The sequence below is a fragment of the Theobroma cacao genome, chromosome 2 (genome assembly GCF_053813885.1).
Source record: "Theobroma cacao isolate CCN51 chromosome 2, ASM5381388v1, whole genome shotgun sequence".
NCBI classification, from domain to species: Eukaryota; Viridiplantae; Streptophyta; class Magnoliopsida; order Malvales; family Malvaceae; genus Theobroma; species Theobroma cacao.
In genome coordinates this window covers 5402963-5422875 of record NC_142640.1, presented here as the reverse complement: position 1 = coordinate 5422875, position 19913 = coordinate 5402963, and the positions used below count along the sequence as shown (strand labels likewise).

Here is a 19913-nt window from a genome sequence, read left to right as displayed (position 1 = left end):
AAAGCAATTCCTTTGGGTAATAGCATTGGTAACCCTTAAATTGAATTTTATTCTTTTATATTTAGTATCTCCACTTACAAAATTGAGTTTGTTCGCGATAGAGGTACAAATTAAAAGTATGCATCAAATGGGAAAAGGAAAATAGGAATCCATATCAGCTGTTCAAGTCTTTTCTTTTATTATAATAATAATTATTATTATTTTGGTAGTGCACTGCAACGTAAGAAAATTAGTTCAAACAAGTAGGTAAACACATTCTAAAGCTAGCGAGATCGTTGGTAAAGCTTTGAACAAGGTGAGTACGGCTATGGTGAAGGGTGTGGGTTGTTCATTCTGAAGAGATTATGAAACAATGATCATTATTAGAAAATCATTCAAAATCAAACCATAAAAGTGCTATATATCCTCTACAATCTCCATTATTTGCATGTTTTCAAGGCACAAGCCCTTAGTTCTTGAATTAAAGCATTCAAATCAGCGTCAGATGAACCTCCCTTTTCAACAGCCTTCCTACCTGACTCTGCAAGTGCCTTGGCCCTGCTTCTCATTTCGTCTGCCCTGTCGCCCACAATTATCTCTCTCACTGCCTTCTCTATTGCTTCTCTCTTCACGAAATCCCCAACTAGCCTGGCCCATTTTTGGGCACCAACACCGATCCCAATCCTCAGTATTTGAGTCAGCAACTTTTCGTTGTAGAACTGCTCGGCAGCCACTGGCCATGTGACCATAGGCACACCGGCGCATACTGATTCAAGAGTGGAATTCCACCCACAGTGAGTCACAAACCCACCAATTGCTTCATGATCAAGAATCAACACTTGGGGTGCCCACCCTCTTATGATCAGTCCCTTACCTTCCATTCTCTTCTCAAACCCTTCTGGCAACCAATCTTCTTTCTCTTCTTTATTTTTCTTTTCTTTCCTGACTACCCAAATGAACTGTTGCCCTTAAGCTTCAAGACCCGTTGCAATCTCCAAAAGTTGAGAGGAACCGAAGTTTGTCACACTCCCAAAACATATGTAAACAACCGAGTTTGGTTTCTTCGAATTGAGCCATGCCAAGCACTCATTATCGTCAATACATGCTTTCTTTCCTCTTTCTGTTTTATCAATAGTCCCTCTATTGCGTAACGATATGGGACCTACATGCCAAGCCCTTCTCCCCAAGACCTTCGTGTAATGATCAGCATAAGCAGATTCAAGTTCATAAAAGCTATTGACTATAACGCCATAGCACTTCAGCTCTGTTTCCCTGCTTTCACTATAGAACTTGGAAAACCCTGTTTCTTGCCTGACAAAATCTGGCATTTGTGATCTTGTCAGCTTGATCTCACCTGGAAAATTAGGGATGACAAAGGGTTCCGAATCAGACGACACCTTCTTGTGAGGCTCATACAATCTGATGTGTTCTGTGGCGGATAGGGAGAAGACACAGGTTCCATGGAAGACAATTCTTGGAATTCCAAATGCAGCTGCAACGTCAGTTACCCAAGGAAAGAACATGTCTGCAACAAGGCAATCAGGACGATGAGCTTGGAGTAGATGCGCAAGGGGTTCTCTGAGCATGGTGGTAGCTGTGAAGAATTTAAACTGCATATCCGGTGATGAAGCCTGATCGAAGCTCTCACATCCTTCAGGCAATCCAGCCTCGACAGAAGGGAAATATGTGACGAGGATGTTGATTTCATAGCCCAAGCTTTTGGCCCTCTCAGTGACCTTGGAGATGTGGGGTACATTCAGAGTAGTGGTAATGATGGTTGTCTTTACACCTTTAGCGGCAAAGAGCATGACCAAATCTGTGAATGGTATCATGTGGCCATGAGCCATGAAGGGCAGGAAGAAGATTTGAAGCTGACGGTTTTGACTACTCATGGGGCTCGTTTTCAGAAATTTCCGGAACAGTTTAAACTCCAAGCCAACAAGCTGAAACGAGCCGCTGTTAAAGTAGTATGAAAGATGGTGGAGCAGGTACGATAAAAAGCAGTATAGGATGGAGAAGAGACTTGGACTACAGTGCAAAGCGCACAAACACCTTACCTGATGAATGGCAATGCCGCTTGGGAAAAGCCATGTAAATAGCCCACCACCTAGTCAAAGCGCAAGTGTGCTAGGACCTCTACCGCCGAAAATAGATACTCATTATCCGAAATTTCTACTGTTACATCAGCCATTACGTCATGAAGTTGGAAAAGTAAGTTCTGAAAAAAAGCAAGTGTACCAATCTGTGGCTCACGTCTAATCATCTACCATCGTTCATCAATGTAGTTTGAATGCTTTTAAATTATGTCTAACTTATCATCAAAAAAGTTCTTGACTTAAAAGTTCAGAAGCTGTGCTTCGTTTTCACCTTATTCAAATTGCTATTTACTCGTATAGTTGACTTCCTTGCCGTTTTCATTTGGAAAAAAGTTACCACTATATACTATCGTTTAATTTCTATTCTCACCAGAATAAAAAGAAAAAATGATTTCATAACAATAGCAGACATTATCCTTTTCTTCTTGACCATATTGATCGAGGCATCAGAACTTGGTATTAGCCGGTCATAACATTAGCAGATAATCGTTTCTTTACAAATTACAAGAGTCCAATTTCCACCCTTCCAATGGTTAAGCCTCTCATTAGGATCATTACAAATGCCTAACATACAAATCTGCTTATTGATTGTTGATAGACCTCATTGAAAGTGAAAGACAACTGCACTAAGCCAAGCTAGCTATGGAAGGCATCATCTAACAACAACCTCTGATTATAAGCAAAGTATTCATTGAGACAACCCTCTAGCCAAAGGTTAGCGTTAATACAGGAATTTATAAAAGAAAAAACACTAAAAGGAAATTAAGAAGAAGTAAATAATGACAGAAGAAAGATTTCCTTTCTTCCACTTAATTCAATGCCGAATGGCGACGCAAGCTTAATTCTGCAATCAGATCACCCAAATCAGTGTAAGAAGAACCCCCCTTTTCAACAGCTGTTTTTGCCATTTCCCCAAGTGCCTTGGCTTTCTTTCTCATTTCGTGCGCTCTGTCACCCGCCATTATCTCCTTCACTGCCTTCTGTATTGTTTCCCTCTTCACAAAATTTCCCAACATTTTGACCGACTGCTGAATACCAACAACAATCCCAATCTTCAGAACATCAGTCACAAATTTTTCATTCAAAAACTGCTCTGCGGACAATGGCCATGTGACCATAGGCACACCAGCAGTTACACCTTCTAAGGTTGAATTCCATCCGCAATGAGTCACAAATCCTCCAACTGCTTCATGATCAAGAATCAACATTTGCGGTGCCCATCCTCTAATTATCAGACCCTTGCCTTCCATTTTCTTTTCAAATCCTTCAGGCAACCAATCCTCCTTTTCTTCCTTGTTCTTCTTTTTCCGGACAACCCAGATGAATTGCTGCCCTGACGCTTCAAGCCCCATAGCGATCTCCATTAGCTGAGCAGCAGCGAAGTTTGTCGTACTTCCAAAACTTACGTAAACAACTGACTTGGGTTTTTTGGAATCAAGCCACTTCAAACACTCCTGTTCGTCAATGGATGCTTCATTTCCTCTCTCTGCTTTTTCTTCAGTGCCCCTATTGCACTGCGAAACGGGACCTATATGCCATGCCTTCCTTCCCATAACATTCCTGAAATAATCAGCATACGTTGCCTCGAGCTCATAGAAACTGTTGACAACTACTCCATAGCTTTTCAGCTCTGATACTTTGCACTCTATCAGCAACTGGGTAAAGTCACCTCCAATTCTTTGATCTATAAAATCTGACAGCTGCTTTCTTGTCAACTTGACGTCACCAGGAAGGTTAGTCACCACAAAGGGTTCAGAATCTGACTCAACTTTCTTTTGTGGCTCATATAGCCTCATGCATTCTAATCCACAAAGTGAGAAGAAACCAGTCCCATGAAACACTAACCTAGGAATTCCAAATTTGTTAGCGGCATCAAAAGTCCAATGAAGGAATACATCCGCAACTATGCAATCTGGTTTCAATTCTTGTAGCAGCTGTTCGAGGGGTTCTTGGAGCATGGCTGCGCCCTTGCAAAATTTGACGACCATTTCTCTGTTTGCATCTTTAGGGGTGGTGATTAAGTCCAGGTTTTCACATCCCTCTGGCAACCCGACCTCAACACATGGAAACTTCAGGACCTTGATATCAATATCGAGACCAGAATTCTTGCATCTTTGAATTGTATTGGAGAAGAGAGAAGCATTGAATGGAGTGGTGATTATTGTTGTCTGAGCACCTCGCATCGCGAACATCTTGGCCATGTCCACAGCTGGTATCATGTGGCCAGGGGCCAAGAATGGAATGAAGAACATGTGAAGCTGATGACTTTCACTATCCATAATATTTCCTCTGTAAAAGACTTTAGACTGTTTGAAGCAGAAATTGAAGAAATTGTTGCTGCAAATAATGATTAGTACTGAAACAAAAGGGCAGCATGGGCCGGCATTTTCTACGGTTGATTGAAATTGGCTTTCACACTCTATATTGGCTACCAGAAGGAATCCAACTTTATGATTATTCAATTACAGGCAAAGTTGAAACGTACAAGGCGAATCAAATCATATCGTCTGACGCAAGGGTGGACCCATGTACATGGGAGTGGTGTCACCACTCATTAGAAAAAATATTTATTTATTCTATAATTTATTTAGAATTTTATATACTTAATAATATTAATGAATTTATTAATTTTTTATAATTATATAGAGAGTAAGATAAAAATAAATTTTATTAAAAAATCTATATATTAATTATATTTAAATATTATCAAAAAATAATTTATATATTAATATTTAAATACTATATATGAAAATAAAAAAATTTATTTTTATAATTTAAAAAAAATTTCTTTTTATAATTTAAAATTTTATTAAAAACGACAAAACCTAAATTACGCTTCAATCTTTAGTTGTATTTTTCACTCTATCAAAATAACTCATCTAAACTTCAATTATAAATAATTTTCAATGCAACTTAAGTTTTTAAATACTTTATATTTAAATTTTTTTGATTAATTTGATTCATAATTATAATCTAACAAATAGAAAATAGTATTACTAGTCAAATAATATATTGAAATTATGAATTTTTTTATTTATTTTATAGATATATTATTTGATTATTTGATTTTTGTATTTAACTTTATCTAGTTTATAAATACTTATATTTAGTTTGGGTTGTTGAACCTGATAATTTGCTAAATAAGATCATATTTTATTTAATTTTAACATCTTAGTTTATGTTAATGAGTAGTAAATTTTAAGAAGTTTTTATGATTTTAGATAAATAAGTCATGGAGAGATATTTGAAAAAAAAAATTATCTCACAAAATTCAAATCTCGAACAATAACAACAAAATTATATTAATGATGATACTCAACAATCTTCTAAATAAAGTTGTATTGAATTTAATCTAAGTACTCTCTCGATAAATTTTGAATTAAAAAAAATAAGTATCATTCTATTATTCAATATGAAATTAAAAAAACATATTTGTAAAAACAATCATATCAACCTCGTAATTATAAATTATTATTATTATTATTATTTTAATTATTACACCACTTTAAAAAATTTTCAAATTCGTTCTTCATCTGACATAATAAAAAATACTTATAGGAAATCACATCCAAGTTTAATCCCTTTACTTTAATTTCGTGTAAAGTTTGTTGACATGGTTCCTATCAATAAGAAGGAAAATATAATGTCACTTGATAAGATAATTTCAACTTGCACTAATAGTTACCGTATAGCCTACACGTGGTTGTCACCTGTCATAAAAATGATTGAATTGCTCATGTATAAGGTAAAAAATGAGAGATCGGGAGAGACGAGAAGGACAGTAGAGAGAAGGAAAGCAAAGGAAAGGAAAGAAAAATGAATTTTTTTATAAAAATTTAGTTTTGGTTTTTTAAAAATAATTTTTAGTTTTTATATTTAAAAAAACGTAAATTTTTTAATAAGTAGAATTGTATCACTTGGCATTTATTTGTCCACAATGTGTATTTTCGTTGATTCCTTGACATGTCATCAATTTTTTTTAACAAATTTAGACATTCAACGAAATAAAAATCTAGATGTCAAATTAAATATTTATTTTAATACACGTATCACGTTTCATATTTTTTAAAAATATTAGAGTTAAACAGTAACCCAATTTTTTAAAAAAATTCAGAGGGCATTGTGACTTAGTTATGCATCTCATTTTCAGTCACTAATATACTACTATTGTGCCAACAACCAAAAGGATAATTATATTAATTATATCCATGTCGGCAAAAAATTCAGCAATATGCATTATATAATTGTCTTGGGGCTTGGGGAAATATATGGACGATTCTAGCTAGGAGAAGCAGGTAGGAGGAATATATTACTTAAATCAGATTTGTCACTTGGGGACAAACAAAACGAGTGAGGTTCCATTGTTGGAAATGTAATCTTGGTTGAATGGTTAAAATATTTGTGGAGTACTTACCATCTTCCCAAGATTATTATTTCGGCTATGTATTTTATATATATGATTGAAGATGGATGAATTTGACAAATGTTCAAGCTTGTTGAAGGAAGGATTTTCTCCAGGCAACAAGTCAGTCTCAATGGAATATTTCAGGGTTCGAAGCATTGATCCTGGATGGATGGATTTCTTTGTATCCTGAGTATGAGTCAAATTTTTAGTTGTTCTGATGAAAATGGCAAAATGAAATACTCTTGTATAAATAGTTTTTTCCTGACTATTTTCATGAAGGTAGTTCAAAGCTTATGGTCAAGTTAGTAGTCTAATTGTTCAGCACAAACGCCAAGCGACAAATTTATTTATTTATCTGAGATTCGAAAAGAGGACTAAAAATTAATCTAAACTACATAAGATAAATGTGCAATATGATTTTGTTTTTGCCAATTGATTCAATGGCGACGCAACTTCAGTTCTTCGATGAGAGCATTCAACTCAGAGTAAGATGAACCTCCCTTTGCAACAGCCCCTTTTGCCATTTCTGCCAGAGCCTTGGCTTTGTTTCTAAGTTCCTTTGCTGTTTTACCATTCATTATCTTCTTGACTGCCTTTTCTATTGCTTCTTTCTTCACAAAATCTCCCACAGTTGACACCCATTGCTGAACACCAACAGCAACTCCAATCTTCAGGATTTCAGTCACGAACTTTTCATTGTAAAACTGCTCTGCGGACACTGGCCATGTGATCATCGGGACACCAGCAGAAATACCTTCCAAGGTTGAATTCCATCCGCAATGAGTCACAAATCCTCCAACTGCTTCATGATCTAGAATCAAAATTTGTGGTGCCCATCCTCTTATTATAAGTCCCTTGCCTTCCATTCTCTTCTCAAATCCTTCAGGCAACCAATCCTCCTCTTCTCCATTGCTCTTTTCTTTCCTCACCACCCAAATGAATTGCTGCCCTGACGTTTCAAGCCCCATTGCAATCTCCTTTAACTGAGCAGAGTTGAAGTTGGCCATACTTCCAAAACATACGTAAACAACAGAATTTGGTTTTCTTGAGTCAAGCCACTTCGAACACTCGTGTTCATCAACTGCTGATTTCTTTCCTCTCTCTGCTTTATCTTCAATGGCCCTATTACACAGCGAAACAGGGCCGATATGCCATGCCTTTCGTCCCAAAACATTCTTGTAGTAATCTGCATACATGTCTTCGAGCTCGTAGAAACTGTTGAAAATCACGCCATAGCTTCTTAGCTCTGATTCTTTGGATGCTTTCAGCATCTTGGTGAAGTCTGTTTCAACACTTTCTTTCACATAATCTGGCAGCTGTTTTTTTGACAACTTGATATCGCCTGGAAGGTTAGGCACCACAAATTGTTCAAATTCAGACTCAACATGCTTGTGTGGCTCGTAGAGTGTCATGCACTCCATTGCACACGTTGAGAAGACACTCACTCCGTAGAACACCAACCTGGGGATCCCAAATTTGTCTGCCGCATCAGTAGCCCAAGGGAAGAACATGTGCGCAACCAAGCAATCTGGTTTACATTCTTGTAGCAGCCGCTCCAGGGGTTCCTGAAGCATGACTTTGGCCTTGAAAAATTTGCTGACGATGTCCTTGGGTTCGTCTCGGGAAGTAGGGAGCAAGTCTGCGTTTTCACACCCCTCGGGCAACCCAGCCTCCTCAGTAGAATACTTCAGAATCTTGACATCAACATCTAGACCAGATTCCTTGCTTCTTTGTATTGTCTTGGAGAAGAAAGAAGCATTGGCCGGAGTGGTGATTATGGTTGTCTTAACTCCTCGTGTTGCAAACAGCTTGGCCATGTCCACTGTTGGTATCACGTGGCCTTGAGCCATGATGGGAAAGAAGAATATATGAACCTGAGGAATTTCACTCCCCATAAGCTTTGGAAGGATATTTGAGATAAAAATAGCAGCAAAGATAAACTAAAAATGCCTGAGTGAATAAAGATACAAGTGATGAAACGAAATGAAGAGCCTAATTATCTATGGTTGTCCGAAATTGGTGTTCGTTTTATAGACAAGAATGTTTAGCATGAGGATGAAATCCTACCAAGGAAAATCAAGATTTTCCTAATAACCTATTTATTCATCATAAACATCTTCACTTGGTTCCCTAATTTAGTACTAGGCAATTTGCCAAGATAAAGACAGGCTGTTGACTTTCTTTGCTGGAATAGACAGGCTGTAGTGTTGACTTGATGGTGAGAGTCAATTGCCGATAAACGCTTGGTCAAATTGAAGGAGGAATATGGAAGGAAACAATCCATTAAGAAATACAAAATCTGCATATTATGTCATGACATAGGAACATCAAGATGACAAAAATGGGAAAAAATCCGGGAATGTGGAAATCCAAACAGGAAACATTATTATGTTCAGACAAACTCTTCCTTGGCCATGAATTGTATTATGATAAACATGATTATCTTATTACCTTTTATACTTTGAAAATTGACACCATATATAGGGTAATAATAAAACTTATAGCAATAAGAAGATAATTTTCCAAATTTGTCCATTTTCAGAGAAGGAAAACTTTGAAACTTTTGTATCTTTTCCGAAGTTGACATTAGTAACATGTTCACTAAACAAAATTTAACATCAGTAAAATTTTAAAAATATTATCATGTTTCACAGATGAATTAAAAACAAGATAGATTTGGAAATTTTGATTTTTATGAGTATAATTTTTCTCATTAACTTTGGTATACTATGATTTTTTTTTGCTAGATTCATGGTATTTAAATGATTTGATTTGGTTTAAAAAGTCTAACTTAATTACCATTAATATATACAGATATTGTATACTCGGCTAGCTGTTGTTCAACGCTAAGTTATATTCCCATAACAGCTTGATTAGCATCCTAAATAATCCAAGTACAAAGATTCTGGACCTAAGACTGAGAAATTGCAAACCAAAAAGCATAAAATCTCAAAACTTAAATGGATTAGGTTAAGAATATCTAGCCTTAACCATAAAAATTTGACACTCCTTGCGAAATAGTAGTGGCTATACGGCACGGAAAGTGATGCTCTTTGGATACGCTTAATAGTGGAGAAATATGGTAATGGTCAATCTAATTGGCTTCCATCCACTTCTCGGCTTTCTAGAATGTCATAGACTTGGCAAAACATTGTGAACATATCCTCCATCTGTGAACATATCGTCCACCGAGGGGGTTTAGGAACGTATGAAATTTCATGCATACCATTGGCTTATTGGTAATGGTGCCTCTGTCTCTTTTTAGCTTGATAAATAGGTTCCGGAAAATGAAGCACCTTACTTAAAGTATCCTAGACTCTTCTCTATTGTAATAGACAAGGAGGCACGAGTGCATGCTATTTGGCACAATGACAATTGGACTATCTCTTTTCATTGTAACTTTTACTCATGGGAGGCCGAATCCTAGAATGAGCTCCTTTCATTGTTAGGTCACATTGTTCGTGCTCTGAGCCAAATGGATAAACTTATATGGAAGTATGACACTAAAGGTAACTTCTCGGTCAAAACTTTTTGCCCTTTTCTTGATGTTGATCCTAATAGCCAAACTTCATGGCTCTACTCTATTTGGAAATAATCTGTCCCCCTTACGGTTCAAAGCTTCCTATGGCTCGCTTCTCTCGACTCAATCTTCTCCAAAGCCTTCCTTCACTTGAAGGTGGTGGACTTCAGCTCAGAGCAACTACGCTGCACTTGGTGTGGTTATGAGTTGGAGACATGGTCACACATCTTTCTCACATGCCATTTTAGTTGGACAATATAGGGCCTTGTTCTTCAATGATGGGGGATGTTATGGTCTTCCCCTTGTACTATATCATCCTTTTTGTAGTATTGGGTAGGTTGTGCTTTGGCAAAAGACACTCACAAACAGTGGATGATAGTTTGTGGTGCCACGTTTTGCTCTCTTTGGTTGGCTCGTAATGAGTCGATTTTTAATAGCAAAGTATGCGATAGGTCCGAAATATTCTTTCTTATTAAAATACGATCTATGCTCTGGGTGCGCGCATATGAAGGCATTGATGAGATTGATGATATTCGGTTGGTTCTGAACCCTAAAACACATCTATTAGACGATCCTCTCTTCATTCACAACTCAGGGTCTCTTGGATACCCCCATCTGATGATGAGTTTAAATTAAATGTAGTTGGCTCAGTAAGGGGTAAATTGGGCCCAACAGGATGTGGTGGAGTCTTATGCAACTCTGATGTTTTATGTGGAGGGTGTTTTCTTTGGCTTACTTGGCATCTAAGACCCCAATTTTGTAGAACTTATGGCAATTCTTCATGCAATGTCTTTTCTCCCGTTCCTCCTTTGCAAGTTCTAAGTTGATTATTGAATCTGATTCCAAGAAAGCTCTATCGTGGGTGACCAACACTAATATGAGACCTTGGGACAAGTAGTATTTATTTAATGAAATTGATGAACTTATTCTTTCACGAGGCATGATATCTTTTACCCATACACTACGAGAAGATAATTGTTTTGCAGATTTTCTAGCAAAGTTTGGAGTTGATAGAAACACGATATTCTCAGCATAGTGGTAATTTTTTATGCTTTTATTGGGTTGAGTTGTTGCCTTTAGTCTTATGTTAATATTTTGATTTACTTATGACTTTTGCATTGCTTTACGGTACTAAGCACCAATAGGAGAATCTTTTGTTTAATGGTACTGAGTACCACTAGGATCTGTAACTATACATGGATTTTGATTTACTAAGTACCACTAGAATCTTTTGTATATCCTTACCTTGATCCCTATACATGGATTGATCTGTATACTGTAGTTTCTATAATTTTAATACAAATTTTATTTGACTAAGGAAAAAAAATTGAGAAATTGCTATGAATACATTCTGATACACCAATGGATTTAGTTGTGAGCATATAGCTATAATTCACCAGGGAAAAAATATATGGAAGAGGAAGAAGTAGGAGCCTCTTGGTTTAAATGGCAGTATTATTTTTACTGGATTTTTTTTTTGGAGGAATATTTTTCTTCATTAAGAGTCAAATAGTTACTGGCAAAGAGATTCGCAAAATGGAAATGAATACTACTACTTTCTATTCCTCTTTTTCATTTTAGTATATATATTAATATATTGATTCGAAGCTTAAGGCCAAGTTAGTAGAAAAATGAACAGTCCAATATCATATATATAGTCCTTTTAAAATGACATATAATCTATTTATATATGATCCTCTTGAATAGAGGAGTTAGTTAATCTACACTATTTGTTAAAAAAAAAAGAGCTATTATTGCAAAGGTCTCTTCCCAATTCACAGTCACCAACATGCATGCAATTCTAGGAGCAGCAAATGACATTAAAAGTATGCAAAGGATGTTTCTTCTGGCTATTGGTTCAATGGCGATGCATGCTGAGCTCTTCTATCAGAGCATTCAAATCGGAGTAAGATGAACCTCCTTTTGCAATCGCTCCTTTTGCTGCTTCTGCCAGCGCCTTGGCTCTGTTTCTCATTTCCTCTGCTCTGTCACCCTTCATGATCTCCTTCACCGCCTTTTCTATTGCTTCTCTTTTCACAAAATCTCCCACCGTTCTCGCCCATTGTTGAGCCCCAACGCCAACTCCAATCTTTAGGACTTGAGTCACCAACTTTTCATTGTAAAACTGCTCCGCGAACACTGGCCATGTGACCATAGACACACCGGCAGACACACCTTCTAAGGTGGAGTTCCATCCGCAATGAGTCACAAATCCTCCGACTGCTTCATGATCAAGAATCAAAACTTGCGGCGCCCAGCCTCTTATTATAAGTCCCTTCCCTTCCATTCTCTTCTCGAATCCTTCAGGCAACCAATCCTCCTCTTCTTCATTGTTCTTTTGTTTCCTCACAACCCAAATGAATTGCTGCTCCGACGCTTCCAGTGCCATGGCAATCTCCTTCAATTGAGCAGAGGTGAAGTTGGCCATACTCCCAAAACAAATGTAAACAACTGAATTGGGTTCTTTTGAGTCTAGCCACTTCAAACACTCGTGTTCATCGATTGCTGATTTCTTTCCTCGCTCGGCTTTATCTTCAGTGGCCCTATTGCACAGCGAAACAGGGCCGATATGCCATGCCTTTCTTCCCAAAATATTCCTGTAGCAATCAGCATACGTGTCTTCGAGCTCATAAAAACTGTTGACAACCACGCCATAGCTTCTTAGCTCTGATTCTTTGGATGCTTTCACCATCTTGGTAAAGTCAGTTTCAGCATCTTGTTTCATGTAATCCGGCAGCTGCTTTTTTGTCAACTTGATATCTCCCGGAAGGTTAGGCACCACAAAAGGTTCGGAATCGGACTGAACTTTCTTGTGTGGCTCGTAGAGCCTCATGGACTCCGATGCACACAATGAAAAGAAACTAGTTCCATGAAACACCAACCTCGGAATCCCAAACTTGTTTGCTGCATCCGTGGCCCAAGGAAAAAACATATCAGCAACCAAGCAATCTGGTTTACATTCTTGTAGCAGCTGTTCAAGAGGTTCTTGGAGCATGAATGTGGCCTTGAAGAATTTTCCGAGCATGTCACCGCTTTCGTCTTGGGAAGTAGGGATCAAGTCTGCGTTTTCACAGCCTTCAGGCAACCCAGCCTCAACAGCAGGAAACTTTAGAATCTTGATACCGATATCGATACCAGATTCCTTGCTTCTTTCGATTGTCTTGGTGAAGAAAGAAGCATTGAGCGGAGTGGTGACTATAGTCGTCTTCACTCCTCGAGTTGCAAACACCTTGGCCATGTCCACTGTTGGTATCATGTGGCCATGAGCCATTAATGGAAAGAAGAACATATGAACCTGAGGAATTTCACTTCCCATACTTCTTTTTTGAAGGAGACTTTAGACTAAAGTGTATAGCTGCAATAAATCAAAACTCGCAGAAAGTGACGCTGATAAGTGAATAAGTGATGAAACAGAAAGGAAGAAGAAAAGCTCGGGCTGGATATTTTTCTTCGGCTGTTTGAAATTGGTGTTGATTCCACTGACACATACGTGATCAGTTATATACTCTATAGGACCGAGAAAAGAATACACTGCTTGAAAAATCAGGATTATTCTAAGTTATACTACACACGTCCTTGCATTCGTCACCTCATCAGGAAAACCCGTAATTAATATGCAAGGACAATTGGATTACGTGAATAATTAAAAACATTAGGAATATTTCGGATTTTAGAAATAGTAATAGTTTGTCGAGAAAAAGCAGAATAGTTAGCTACAGACAGGCTGTCCACGATGACTGTGAGTCCAGTGCCAATAAAGGGTTTGGGGAAGAGCAAAAGGTCAAATTGAACACGACGACGCATACATAATCTCATACGTCATAGATAATAGGACCACTCCTGGTCAAACAAAAGGATGAGAATGCTTAGTAGAACACGAGGAGCCTCGAAAAGGGAAGAATGTGTGCGGCCTGTGTTTTATTTTGCTTTGCGTGGAAGCCAAACAAAAGCATCTAATCAGTTTCCCTCTCTCTCTTTAAAAAATTAAGACCAGGGTATATTTGAAGAATAAACTTGTTATCATGTTAACTCCAATATAGAGCATTTTCTTTTTTTTTGTTTTTTTGCATAGATTTGCAGTTGCCATGGTTTATTTAATTGCTTTGCTTGGTTTATAATATCCATCTTAAGTTATAAATGCATATCAATAATTGTTCCTCGAGGAGCTTCTATATGATTCCACAATAACATGATTAGCATTTGACGTAAACAAAAACCAAGATTCTGGACCAAATTAACACAGAGAAAATCCGACAAATACTTAGTAAAGAATTTCAATTTTGGCTTGCACCCTATAGTAAAATCCCACAGCTTCTCGAACTTATTTCTAACACTTGAGAAGAAAATTAGGAAGAAGACGACGGGCAGGTACATAATATTAATAATGCCACGATGTGACACCCATGTGCTCAAAGTTTCAGGTTTGCAAAGTTTGACATTAATTCCAAGCTTGTTCCCTTCAGTGTGCACCGAACAAGGACGTTCTGGAAGCAGGGACCAATGCCTGATCAAATACAGGTGATGGGCTTTTAAATGCCTAGGATTAGGCACAGCACCCTCACTCTTTCCAAGATAAAACCCTAACATGCTAACTAAAATCAACTTCTAGAAACGTTCGTAAATGCCACTAAATTGTTTTGCTTGCAATGTTATGTCTATTGATATAGTTCTCCCGTTTGGTAGATTTCTTACTCCCACTTATTCTAAAGTCAATAGCATTTCTGAATTTCATCTTTTAGGTCCTTCAAAGAAACAAACTAAAATATTGCATTTTCATTGATGTTTTATAGAAAAAGCAATTACAAGAGGGAAAAACTTCACTCTCACAACAAATAATATTCAAGTATAAAATATAAAATGAGATTAAGAGATAGCACATTTTATACAAAAACAAAAAAAGTGATGAAATTAAGCATATTGGAATTGATTTACATAATGAAAAATAATTTTATTTCATTTTATAAAATTTTTTTATATTATTTAAGTGAAAATATTCTCTTAAACTTAATGATCCTTGTGTAGTGTAACCAGAATACCACCACATTCATCCAAAGCACATACAAATTCTAAAACTAATTTCTACCTTGTTTCAATAGAGATTTGTGAAATATTAATATTATAGTTGCCTATTTCTAGCCTGCCATTAAGTAAAGTGTGTCATAACGTGATGAGTCTAGAAATTCAATTGTTCGATTTAAGAGCATTTACCATCAATCTTTTTTATTTAAATGCGATTGATCACTTAGGCGAATTTATTTTTTTATAAGGTCTTAAGTTTGACTTAGACTCATTAAAAATAATTAGTTTTAGTCTATGAAGTAAATTAAGTTCGAAAATCCTTTAGGTGTGATGAAGGTATTAGTACCTCTACAATGCTCATTTAATTGGTACCTTATCAATTATGTGTCTTGTTAAGCCTTATTAAATAAAATCTAGTTCAATATTTTAATTCTATTTCCTTTTTCTATTTCTAATTTATTAATTTTTTGAAATAAATAAAAATTCTTGATATTGAAAAATTTTCAAAATCTCCCAAAAACTCATAGTAAAATTTTGGAAAATTCTCTCACTTAGAAATTCCCAAGAAGCCACTTTTGGTTTTCTTAAGATTTCGTCATTGGAGAATTTATTTATTTAATTATATAATTTTATCTTTATTTTATTTCTTTTCTTAATTTTATTTTATTAGTTTCTTGAAATAAATAAAAATTCTTAATATTAAAAATTTTTCAAAATCTCTCAAACGCTTATGGTAAAATTTTAAAAAATTCTCTCACCTAGAAATTCTCAAGAAGCCACTTTTGATTTTCTTGAGGTTTCGTTATTGGAGAATTTACATAAATTATGTATTAGCTCCTAATTTTGAAAGACCAAAAAAAATAAATAAAATAAAATAAAACAAATTATAAAGAAAAATAATTCAAAATATTTAAAAACAAATCAAATAATTGAAAGAAAAAAATAAAAGAACTCACCTAACTGGGTTGAAAAACCCAAAAAGAAAACTAAGTTATTTGATCAAAGTTACCCAAAAAAATTAAAGTGGGCCAAAATAACAAGAGTGGGCTAATGAGATTCAACCCATGAAACTTCCTTCTTTTAGTTTAAACAAAACTACGCCGTTTTGCTTATAGTATAAAAACTCCCTTTTCCCTCTTTTCCTTTATTTCCTACCTTTTCTTCTTTCTCTAATTGAGAGTTTTTCCCTTTAAAGAAAAGAAAGCACTCCCTTTTCCAAAGTTTGGTCACCGACCACCGTATCCACCAACATCCACCGTTGTTAGCAACCATACACCAATGACGAAATGTTACCAAATTTTTTTAGAAAAATCCTCTCAATGCTTTCATTCCTTTAATCGAAAAAATCTCTTTAGAAACTAAGCCAATTTTCCTAGATCTAGAAAAATAAAAAATTTCAAAACTCAAGAAACTCTCCCAAAAAACTCTCTTTTTCCTTCCTTTTTCCTCTTAATCTAAGGCTTGGCAATATTTATAGTCAATGTGTTGCACTTCCATTTGAATTGGTTTCTCAATTTCAATTAAATCTTAATCTCTATTTTTTAAACTTAATCTAGAAGTAAGATAGTGTAAACATATCTTATCTTTCATATTTATGTCTTCTCTTTTTTAAATTTTCTTGATTTTCATATTTTTTTATTTATTTTTCAAAATTTGTCACACCTGAACAAATTAAGGTGTTTACAGCTGTCCCTCTTTGCACATTTATTGGCAACTAGAAATTGTGCAAAAACGTAGACACCATTCTAGCCAAAATAATTTTTTAATGAAAAGGCTTCTCATCTGGAATAAGACTATGTAACTTTCGAAATAGTATAGACTCCTCACCTAGAATGACATTATTATAAAAGGAAAAAGCTCCTCATCTGGAATTAGGCTACTTAACTTAAAACTTCTAATCTTGAATGAGGTTTCGTAACTTAAAACTATTTATCTTGAATGAGGCTACGTAACTCCTTATCTCGAATAAGGTTTCGTAACTTAAAACTCCTCATCTTGAATGAGACTACGTAACTTTTTATCTCGAATGAGGTTTCGTAACTTAAAATTCCTTATTTTGAATTAGGCTACATAACTCCTCATCTCAAATGAGGTTTCGTAACTTAAAACTCCTCATCCTAAACGAGGCTACGTAACTCCTCATCTCGAATGAGGCCACGTAATTTAAAACTCTTCATCTTGAATGAAGTTTTACAATTTTTTAAAAGGAATAAGCTCTTTATCTTGAATAAGATTTATAACCTTAAATCATATTGAATGAGTCTACGTAACTTTAAAAGGAATAACCATATGATGCAAAATGTTGTCATGGTATGCAAATGCTTAAGTACTATGATAATGTCATGCATCCATATTTATGGTCTTTCAAAGGTCCTCAAATTCCATCATTGATCCCTTTTCTTGTCTTTTTTAATCAAGTCATAGTTTGATCTTGAAATCTTTGCATTTCGCTAAACTTTCCCTTTCTTTTTTGACTGTTTTCACTTTTCATCATCAAGAGATTAAGTCTATTTGTTCCTTATTCATTCATCACCTATTGCTTTTTTTTCACTGATTTCAATGTAAGAACTTAGTCCTTTGTTCATTATCATTTTAATTTAATGACCAATGCAATGCATTTTCAAATATCCTTAATTCATGGAAAATTGGAAAATTGATGGGAAATTAGGGTAATTGGAGACAATATATTTTATATTGCGATTCCAAAATAGACTACAATTAAAAAAAAGAATAGGGATAGCAAATCTGTATCCGACTAATAAACATTCAAACAATTCTAATTAATCTAAGATTCTTTCTGAAAAGAAACTCATTTATTGTTATCCTTGATATTTTAAGTGCATTTGATGAAACCTTGCCTCTGTCTTGCCAACTACTTTTACGAACTTTGATACTTGCCCCTCATTTCATGTGTCTCTTAGATTTATAGCTAAACTGTCTTTTTAGGTTTTCAACATAGATATTTCTTTCCTATGTCCAAGCCGCCCATTATGGGTTTTCAACTTGAACCTCATTTTTTCTTTTTCTCTTTTTTTTTTTAATTTTTTTGACTGATCATTCCATCATGCACATGAAGGATTCAAAATTTTCCTGGAATGAATCTGAAATGAAGGTTTTTCAATTTAAGCATCCATACTTTATCCAAATGGACTTTTTAGCTACATAACCTAGTCTAAGGCTAAAGGTTTCGAAAGAAAAGGTAAATAGACCCAAAATATGTGTTTAAGGGTAATCAAACCAAGGATTATTTCTTTTCATGTAAGGAATTCTCTTAAGACCTTATACTTTATATGCTTCTTAGGTCTCTTTTGTCTCTTTTTTTTTTCCTTTTTCATCATTTTTCATTTTGCTTTTTCTTTGAATGACGTTGAGACCACAAAGGCATTTTTTTTTACCTTGAATAAATCCTTCTTTGCATTTGCCCCCGAGTGTGAAGAGTGATCCTTGATTAAGGTTCAATTAAAAAAGAATTCAATAAGCTCAAAAGGGATAACAAATGGATAATTTCCTATTTGCGAAGGGAATATGAAAAACGACCATTTGTCATTTCAAGTATGGTTACTTTCATTAAAGAGCAATCTTTGAAGATTTTCTTTCAATTTACGCATCTCAACTGTATGATGCTACCATTAGTTTTTCCTTAACAGTTCAAGCTTGATTCACCTCAATTTCTGCTTGAACAACTACCATGACATCCATGCTAAGTCTTGGTATATCTTGACATGGTCATGCGAACACATGCACTTATCTTTGAAGAAATTAATTCATGTCTTTTCTTGGCGATAATGACATGCTAATCAGTTATTTCAATGGCTTCTTTATTAAGTGTGATATGTCATTCTTCTTGCTTGACTATTCTTAGCAAGTCAACAGACAAAGTGTAATCATTTGCATTCTTTTCATTATCAAGTTCATCAATGTTTATGTTTCTTTCAAAATTGAATCCCAAATTATTATCATTGTTTTTACATTCATTATTCAAATGCTTGAAAATGGGTAAATTGAAAAAATGTGGGAATGTATCATGAAATGGGAGTGAAATGAAAAAAGAGACATGAAAATGCACTACATGAATCATTTTATCAGAATGATAAAATGAATAAAATACACCCTTCATACATTAAAACCTTTCTAGTGCTCTTGAGGAGGAGCATAGGACCACTTGGGTCATTACATAAAACAAAAAAAGCCCATCATACTTAAAACTCTTGAATGCTCTAAAAATTGTGATTCATTACGTCACTACCTAAAAGGTTTATAGATGCGTGGTAACTCTATTGCCTCTCAATTTCTTAACTCCAAAATGTTGCCAACTCATTTTCGTTTTTTTCTTCATTAATCATTTGCATAAAGCATCTCATCACCCAGTGCATAAATTGATGCCCTTAAGGATTTTTGTTGATGTTTGGTTCAACTTTATTAGAGAAGTTTAATAGTCCAGCCTTAATCAAACCTTGCACTTTACGTTTTAGTGCCATGTAATTTTCTGTTGAATGTCCTTGAATCTTATAGTGGTAGTCACAATGAGCATTGACATTGTACCATTTTAAGTAAGGAGGCTTTAATGGATCCAAGTGGACTAGTGCCAAAAGGTGGCTTTCGATAAGCTGAGAGAGTAAATTAGTATAAGATATAGGAATGGGTCAAATTGGATTTTCTCTTGATTATTCTTGAATTCCCCATTATTGTTTCTAATGTTGTTTAGTCCAGTGCTGAATTGGGATGGTAGTGAAGGTGTAGGTGTTGGTTGTGGTACCTATTGATAAGGATGAAGGTTTTAAGAGATATTATTTAAAGTAAGGTAATAAGGTTGGTAGGTGGGATAGGGTTGATAAGGAATGTACCCTCTCACTTGATGCCCTTCATATATGATTACTGTTGCTTCATCGTCCTT

The 19913-nt window shown here is 35.4% G+C and overlaps 3 protein-coding genes and 1 pseudogene across 3 annotated transcripts; all 4 read right to left on the bottom strand.

Annotated features, from left to right (window-relative positions):
* Positions 1-342: 342 nt before the first annotated feature.
* Positions 343-2066, bottom strand: LOC18607972 (scopoletin glucosyltransferase-like; annotated as a pseudogene).
* Positions 2067-2590: 524 nt separating this feature from the next.
* LOC18607971 (scopoletin glucosyltransferase-like) lies at positions 2591-4503 on the bottom strand. The gene has a single exon (XM_007042421.3). It carries the CDS (start codon positions 4352-4354, stop codon positions 2885-2887), a length of 1470 nt encoding a protein of 489 aa, XP_007042483.3. The 5' UTR covers positions 4355-4503; the 3' UTR covers positions 2591-2884.
* Positions 4504-6892: 2389 nt separating this feature from the next.
* Positions 6893-8375, bottom strand: LOC18607970 (scopoletin glucosyltransferase-like). Its single transcript, XM_018115181.2, has one exon. It carries the CDS (start codon positions 8373-8375, stop codon positions 6918-6920), a length of 1458 nt encoding a protein of 485 aa, XP_017970670.2. The 3' UTR covers positions 6893-6917.
* A 3245-nt stretch (positions 8376-11620) lies between these two features.
* On the bottom strand, positions 11621-13526 carry LOC18607969 (scopoletin glucosyltransferase-like). Its single transcript, XM_007042419.3, has one exon. It carries the CDS (start codon positions 13314-13316, stop codon positions 11859-11861), a length of 1458 nt encoding a protein of 485 aa, XP_007042481.3. The 5' UTR covers positions 13317-13526; the 3' UTR covers positions 11621-11858.
* Between the last annotated feature and the right edge of the window lie 6387 nt (positions 13527-19913).

Bases quoted from the DNA above. Each gene is read 5' to 3' on its own strand.
- LOC18607971 (XM_007042421.3), bottom strand. From the start codon at position 4,354: ATGGATAGTGAAAGTCATCAGCTTCACATGTTCTTCATTCCATTCTTG.
- LOC18607970 (XM_018115181.2), bottom strand. From the start codon at position 8,375: ATGGGGAGTGAAATTCCTCAGGTTCATATATTCTTCTTTCCCATCATG.
- LOC18607969 (XM_007042419.3), bottom strand. From the start codon at position 13,316: ATGGGAAGTGAAATTCCTCAGGTTCATATGTTCTTCTTTCCATTAATG.